At 49.6% G+C, this 7,099-nt stretch overlaps 2 protein-coding genes across 2 annotated transcripts; one reads left to right on the plus strand and one right to left on the minus strand.

The window, feature by feature from the left end:
• Window positions 1–66: 66 nt before the first annotated feature.
• On the minus strand, window positions 67–2,648 carry rad51c (RAD51 paralog C). The gene is made up of 4 exons (XM_008304842.1): window positions 2,531–2,648; window positions 1,095–1,317; window positions 759–975; window positions 67–681 (listed from the first exon to the last, which is right to left on the minus strand). Exons 1-4 carry the CDS (start codon window positions 2,646–2,648, stop codon window positions 223–225), a joined length of 1,017 nt encoding a protein of 338 aa, XP_008303064.1. The 3' UTR covers window positions 67–222.
• A 903-nt stretch (window positions 2,649–3,551) lies between these two features.
• abt1 (activator of basal transcription 1) lies at window positions 3,552–5,643 on the plus strand. Its single transcript, XM_008304846.1, has 4 exons — window positions 3,552–3,921; window positions 4,481–4,656; window positions 4,749–4,934; window positions 5,008–5,643. Exons 1-4 carry the CDS (start codon window positions 3,552–3,554, stop codon window positions 5,206–5,208), a joined length of 933 nt encoding a protein of 310 aa, XP_008303068.1. The 3' UTR covers window positions 5,209–5,643.
• Window positions 5,644–7,099: the final 1,456 nt, after the last annotated feature.

A 7,099-nucleotide genomic window follows, 5' to 3' on the forward strand; every position in this document is an offset into this window, starting at 1 on the left:
TCATCAGCTGATAATTAACAGAAATAAAAACACAGTTTAACATTTCCTTCAGTAAAACAATAAAACTTGTTTTAAACAATAAAAGTCTGTTTTTATTGACTGATGTCTGAGAATCAAACGGAACTTTATTTAAACAGTGAACACAAACAGCCTGTGCCATGTCAACACTCAGCTCCGCCACTGATTGGCCGACAGTCAGCAGGTGGCAGCTGATTGGTCGGCCTATGTTTGACGCCGTTTGCTCTGCGGCAGCTCTGGTTGCTCGGTGTCTCTGAAGCCATCTGCAGTGATCTGGTATTGGACGGTGGTGTCCATGTGACTCGGAGATTTAAAGATGGTCGCCAGGCGCCGTGGCCCCTCCCAGTGTAGGAGGAGCCTGATGGTGGGGGCGTGGCCCCAACTCTCCCCGAGGGCGGGGACCAGCTGTGATTGGCCACCTCGTAGCCTTGTGGTCATCTGATTGGTGATCACTACGGCGATGTGTTGGCTTGTTGCCATGGTGATGAGGTGCTGGGCGACACCGTTGAGGAGGCGTGTCCTCTGCGACAGCTCGTCTAACAGCCGCCGGAACGGAAATGCCACACTGTCAACCACCAGGAGGCGGACTTTCGGCCGCGCCGACAGGAAGTCGGCCAACAGGTGAAGCTCAGCCAGCAGCTCCACGTAATCACGGCAACGCACCTGAGGGTGAAATAGCCAATCAGAACCATTCTACTGCATGATGACATCACTGCAGCCCAACAACCGCCCATCATTACCAGGAAGATGTTGGATAGGATGGTCTCCACGGTGAAGGTCTCCATGGCGACACGTTGCTCCTCGTCTTCAGCCAATAAGGAGCAGTGTCTGACGGCGGCAGCGGCCATGTCGACAACCCTCTGAAGCAGGAAGCTGCCCTCAGTGTCCACGTAGATCACATGACCCTCGACGCCCCCAAAGCACCGCGGCACCTGGACGTCAACTGCCAGCTGCAGGCTGAGAGGGGGCGGGGCTAATCAATAACCAATACCTTATTGATCCGCAACAAGCCCCATGAGGTCATCAATAACCCCGCTCCCTGTGTGTGTGTGTGTGTGTCTGTGTGTCTCTCTGACCAGAGTTGTGTCTTTCCTGCTCCAGGTGCTCCACAGATCTCGGTGGTTTTCCCGACAGGTACTCCTCCTCCTAAAGCCTCATCCAGCTGTGAGGAAAACGTCACAATGCTCTTTAGCTCCGCCTCCTTCTGCAGCAGCTCCAGTGCAGTGACTCCGCCTCCTGCTGCGTCTGCACTTGCTGCCTGTAGCACCTGCAGCGCCTCCTGCTGCGACACACCGGCCTCTGCAACAGATCAGAGACCAGACGATGCTGAAAAGACGTCAGAGTTCACCTGCAGAGGAAGACCAGGTGAGACAGCGTCCAGCCAGGTGAAGGTAAACGTGCACATCAACCTCTGAACTCAGAACGACGGTTTGAATTCCTCAAATTTTACATTCACTTAAAGTTACAATATGAACGTATCTGATAAGATCTATTGGACTGAACCCTGTCTACAGATGGTTCTGGTAGGTTCTGGAGGTAAACGGTCCTTCCATTGTCTAGAACCGGTTCTGAACAGCCACCATCACACATGCTGACATGAGCCTGGAAAGTTTACCCAGAATGCACTTTGTAAAGTTTCTTCTGGTGACTGATCAGAACCAGAACCACATCCAGGGTACCAATGATTGTTTCTATGACTCTGTGTCATAGACATTAAACTGGTACCACTATGATCCATCCCATAATACTGATGCTACCAGCTGCTGACAGAGGACATGAACAGAACCAGGTCCAGTGTTCAGACTGAGACACCTGGATGGATGTAGAACTGATCTGGTGTCAGGTTCTAGCAGAACCCAGATGTGTTCTTCCTCCTAAATGTCATGTGTCTATCTGCTGTACTGATGAAGTTCTGAGGCTCAGAAATGATGGAAAAAGTCCATTAAGGTGATCAATCTGGACCCTCCTCTGTGGACTTCAAGGACCTGGACCTCTGGAACATTCACAGTCTGAAGGTAGAACTCTGGTCAGTAGATAGAGGTGCTGCAGAAACAGAACCAGATGTTCTGAGGAGGTTGGTTCTGGTTCCGTTGGGTTTTTGTTTTAGAATTACAGCTTAAAGACAGAATCTGAGTTGATTGGATTAAAGGTAAAAACACATTTTCTACTTCGTGATGAAAACCTTCCTGAACCACCAGAACCATGAACTGTTATGAACTGCAGGATACAGAGACTCAGGATCCACCGGCCTGGTTCTGGTCCAGATGTAAACCTCATCGGTTTGACTTCTCACCGACACAATAAAAGTCGGATGAAAGTGAAAAAGATTTTCCGGAAGAATCAAGAACGTTTAAAAGTTCTCCACCGGTTCTGGACCATGACAGCAGAACGTTTCCTTCAACATTCATCTGACGGACTCTGGAGGTTCTGAAGAACCCTGAACTCGCTGCTTTCTGTTCACCGACTCAAGCCGGCGCAGTCCGCCGGGCTGCGGTGCGCTGGAGGCGGCTACCTGCGCTCAGCTGCCCCGGCCGGAGGTGCAGCAGGTCGGTGGTAAACTGGAAACCAGCGCGGACCAGTTTCAGCTTCACGCTGGGACTGAGACACAAACTGGACACCGGTCTGAGCATCTTCAACCTCCCGCCATGACAGCTGTCCCAGCATGCACCTCACCGGGGAGCAGGGCGGGATTTTCAACGTAAGAGCCGCGAGCTGCGCGTCAGCGTGAAGCTGGAAACACCAGAACTCCACAGGATGGAATCTGGACCAGAACCAGTCCCGCTGTGCTTATTTACTGTATTTGTCCTGACAGTGTTATTTATGATTAAAAAAATATTCTGTTTAGGTCACAAATGTCGTAAATCAAGACGACAGAAAACTAATAAATCCAAAGACCGGAAGTCCTGAAGAGAAGCTTCCCAACATCCGCTGCTCACTGCTCTGGGCTCAGCTTCTGCTTTATTTCCCATAATGCACTGTGCTGGTGTCTTATTGCTTCTCTGTGAATCACTGCATGTAAAGATTTTTATTTTATTCTTGCTCAGCAACCTGCAGTACAGGTGACAGGTCACGTGTTGTACGCGTTAATCAGCCGATGGTCGGTTGTTTGGTTGCTGTGAGGTTTCAATAATCTCATGTGATCACAACTGTCAGGAAATAAAACCTGTTTCCTGTCGCAGCACCAAGTGTTTTATTCTGAAGGCCTCACCGGAAGCTAGGAGCGCTCATCTTCGTTTCCTGATGCAGAGTGTCGTCATTCAGACGCGACAGCTTGTGCACGTGAGGCGCTGCGGCGGAGTTTTGGTCCTGAAAGTGAGGTTTGATGTGAATCTACCGGATTGTCTCTTCAGCTGACGACTGACCGGGTTTCCGGTATTCAGTCAGAACTTCAGGGTTCCGACTCCTTTGACCCGGAACTGTCCGAGTCGGACCGAAAACACGAACCACGTTCAGGTGTGGTCAGTTTCGGTCCGAAGAATCTGCGGCAACGTGTTTGTGTCTGAACCAAAGAGAAACGTTTCCTTCTTGTTACTATGAACAGAGAAATGAAGCGCGGAGAGGAGGAGGAGGAGGGGCGCGAGCCCACAGGTGAGGAGGAGGAGGAGGAGGGGCGCGAGCCCACAGGTGAGGATGAGGAGGAGGGGCGCGAGCCCACAGGTGAGGAGGAGGAGGGGCGCGAGCCCACAGATGAGGAGGATGAAGGTGAGGACGATGAAGAGCAGAAAAACAAAGATGGCGGCGATGAAGATGCTGCTACCACAAAGAAGACCGTGTGTGCAGACAGGAAGTGTGTTCCAGGTATCCTCTACCTGGGTCACATCCCTCCGAGGCTCCGCCCCAAACACCTGAGAAACCTTCTGTCAGTTCACGGAGAGATTGGACGCGTCTTCCTACAGCCAGAAGGTACAAATACTACAGAGTACACACTGTTACCACAGAGTACACACTCATACTACAGAGTACACACTGTTACCACAGAGTACACACTGATAGTACAGAGTACACACTCATACTACTGAGTACAGTCCTGTGATTTCACTGAACTGTCACGAGTCTGACCCCTCACAGTAATCAGATTACCTCTAACAGCAGAGTATTTCCTCAGAACAGTCTGAGCTCCACACTAGAACCTCAGGGTTCTGCTCAGGTGGATGCTGGAGAACATCCTCTGGTCAGATGGAGATCAATGTGTTGGGCTTACATGGAGTCCAGATGTTTGGTGTGAACCTGACCAGGACCACCACAGTGGATCATGGTCCTGACAGTGAAGCACGGAGGTGGCAGCATCATGATGTGGGGCTGCATGAGGGCAGAAGGTGTTGATGACGTTTCTAGAAGCTCCATGAATGTCCTATTGCTCAACTGAGGAGTAATCTGATTACTCTGAGATGATAGTTGTGTACTTTAATACTGTAAATGCTGCAGCACTCTGAGGCATCTGGTCTGTGTGTTGGTCCCTCAGACAGCCAGGTGAGGAGGAGGAAGAAGAAGTCGGGATTGCGCAGATGCGACTTCACTGAAGGGTGGGTGGAGTTCAGAGATAAGCGGGTGGCGAAGCGAGTGGCGGCGTCGCTGCACAACACGCCGATGGGAACCAGGAAGCGGCAGCGGTTCTCCTCAGACCTGTGGTGCATCAAGGTACAGTCTGCTCTGAGCTGCTTCTACCTTCATCGTCTGATCGAGCCTGAAACGCTCCACACCTGTCTGTCTGTCTGTCTGTCTGCGTCCAGTACCTGCACAGGTTCCAGTGGACTCACCTGAGCGAGCGCTTGGCCTACGAGCAGACAGTGCTGCAGCAGAGACTCCGAACCGAAGTGTCGCAGGCCAAGAAGGAAACCAGCTTTTACCTGAACAATGTGGAGAAGAGCGCTCACCTGGACAAGCTGAGGAAGAAGAGGCAGAGAGACGGAGAACAGGTGAGCTCTGCAGGTTACGCCCACACCACACCTGCACAGGTTCAACTCTGTATAACTTTATTTGTCTTGTCAGGTGGACGAGAAGACGTGGGACTTCACTCAGCGTCAGACAGAGGAGGAGATCCAGAGGAAGAAGAAGAAGAAGAAGGACTTGCTTGCCCAGAAGCACCTGGACAAAGCCCGCCTCCTCCAGCAGAAGAGCCAATCAAACGTCTCACTGCTGGCCAAGATCTTCAACTCCAACCAATCAGAGAGACAGCAGGGAGGTACCTGATTGGCTGTTGGACTGTTTTCAAAGACACTTTGTGGTAAACGCTGTAACGCCCACCATCAGCAGCCAATCACAGCTGAGAAGGAGGCGGAGCCAACGACCCTGGATCCAGTCAGATCAAGAGGCGTTCACATCGTCGTTCTTCAGGACGAGTGACTTCCACACTTTGAGAATCTGCAGCTGAACTCTGGTTGTGATTCCAGGTTCAGATTCTGCAGGTTAACTCCTCATAGCTGTGGCTCCAGATGTCTTTCATGCAGTTCCTTCAGGTTCCTGCATGAACTTTAGGCTGGTTTGGACTTTCTACAACCACTAATAATTTTTTTGATATTCTGTAGAGATTTTGTTTTTTCCTTGTATGATATCAGATTTTGTCAGTGTTACTCCAAATAAACAAACATTTAAGGTAAACATAAACAATATGTTTCCCAAAGATGACAGACGTCTTGTTTTATCCAGAGATCTTCCGTTCATGTCTCAGACGAGGAAAGAAACCAGAAAACATTCATATTCAAGAAGCTGGACAGTTTTTATGAAAAAACTCCTTAATTATTATCGATACAGTGAGTTTACTGAGTCGAGCTTGTTTGTCTGCTGAATTAAAACCTGACTGCTCCTGTCTCCAGGCGGTCTGGACTCAACGAGTCTCGTTTCTTCGTTCTAGTCGATTAGATTCAGGCCAAAACGGTAAAATGAACGTCTGCAGAGCTGAAGATGCTCAATACGATCATAGAAACTGAAAGAAAGGATCAGCTAATCAGTTGTCTAATTGCACCTTAACAGCAAACGGCTCATCCAGAGGAAGGACACACATGGTACCTGATCAATGACTCATTAATTATTAACGAGGTCAGGAAACAGATCAGCTTTCAGCCATCTTTATTTTCACAGAACAAACGGTCCACACGACGCATGTAGAAAAACCCTTTACGTCACTGTGATGTCGCTGTGAGGTCACAGTGACAGGGAGGAGGGGGCGGGGTCAGGGCTTGTTTCAAGGCACTGTATCATATGAACATAGAAACAGGTGAGGGCAGGGGAACAGGTGAGCTGAGGATGTCTCGGGTTCAGCTCCACAGATCAGTTCTGTCGTCAGCAACAGTGACAGGAAGCTACAGTGTGCTTTTCTAATAAAACTCATCGTCATCAGGAGTCTCTGATCAGTAATCAGTAATCAATAATCCTGTCAGAGGTACAGCAGGAGGCGGCAGACAGGCAGGAACACAGGAACTCAGCAGAAACCCACAGAGAAAAATAACAGAAAACAAAGACGTGACTGGAACGTGTAGCATGTTCTGGACAATCTGAGGCCGAACCCAAACATGTCTCCTCTGAACCTCTGCAGTCGGACTCAGTACCAGCAGATGGTTCTGATCTGTAACTCGGGCAGAACGGGTTCAGGTTGAACTTACAAACATATAAAATACTACAGACTCATCTGCCAATCAAACATCAGCTGTCAGAAGACCAATGAGTCTGATCGGAAACGTCATGATCTAAACTCGACCCTGAGGAACACCTGAGGAACACCTGAGGAACACCTGAGGAACACCTGAGGAACCTGCACCATGAAGCAGGTTCGACCCAATTACTGTTGCCATGGTGATGTTCAGGTGATCTGAACAGTGATCCTTTAAAATTCTTTGATTAATGTAAAACAGAACACGACAAAGCTGCCAGGTCCGTCCAGGTGGGTCTGTCCAGGTATGTGTCTGTCTAGATGTGTCCGTCCAGGTGTGCTTTTACCTGCCTGTTAGTCACAGTTTAGATGGAACTGATGTATGACGCAGATTTGAAAACACCTGCAGAAACTGTGGAGTTACAGCTGCTACAAACATGACGGCAGATCAGGTTTGGATCCAGCCTCAGAGGACATCAGCCAATCAGCCAATCA

Source organism: Stegastes partitus, unplaced genomic scaffold (assembly GCF_000690725.1).
Source record: "Stegastes partitus isolate 25-593 unplaced genomic scaffold, Stegastes_partitus-1.0.2 Scaffold2332, whole genome shotgun sequence".
Lineage (NCBI taxonomy): Eukaryota > Metazoa > Chordata > Actinopteri > Pomacentridae > Stegastes > Stegastes partitus.

Coding starts and splice junctions, on each gene's coding strand:
- abt1 (XM_008304846.1), top strand. CDS start 3,552: ATGAACAGAGAAATGAAGCGCGGAGAGGAGGAGGAGGAGGGGCGCGAG. Junction 3,922..4,480: donor CGTCTTCCTACAGCCAGAAG/GTACAAATACTA, acceptor TTGGTCCCTCAG/ACAGCCAGGTGAGGAGGAGG. Junction 4,935..5,007: donor GGCAGAGAGACGGAGAACAG/GTGAGCTCTGCA, acceptor TTGTCTTGTCAG/GTGGACGAGAAGACGTGGGA.
- rad51c (XM_008304842.1), bottom strand. CDS start 2,648: ATGCTCAGACCGGTGTCCAGTTTGTGTCTCAGTCCCAGCGTGAAGCTG. Junction 1,318..2,530: donor GCCGGGGCAGCTGAGCGCAG/GTAGCCGCCTCC, acceptor GATCTGTTGCAG/AGGCCGGTGTGTCGCAGCAG. Junction 976..1,094: donor GCAGGAAAGACACAACTCTG/GTCAGAGAGACA, acceptor GCCCCCTCTCAG/CCTGCAGCTGGCAGTTGACG.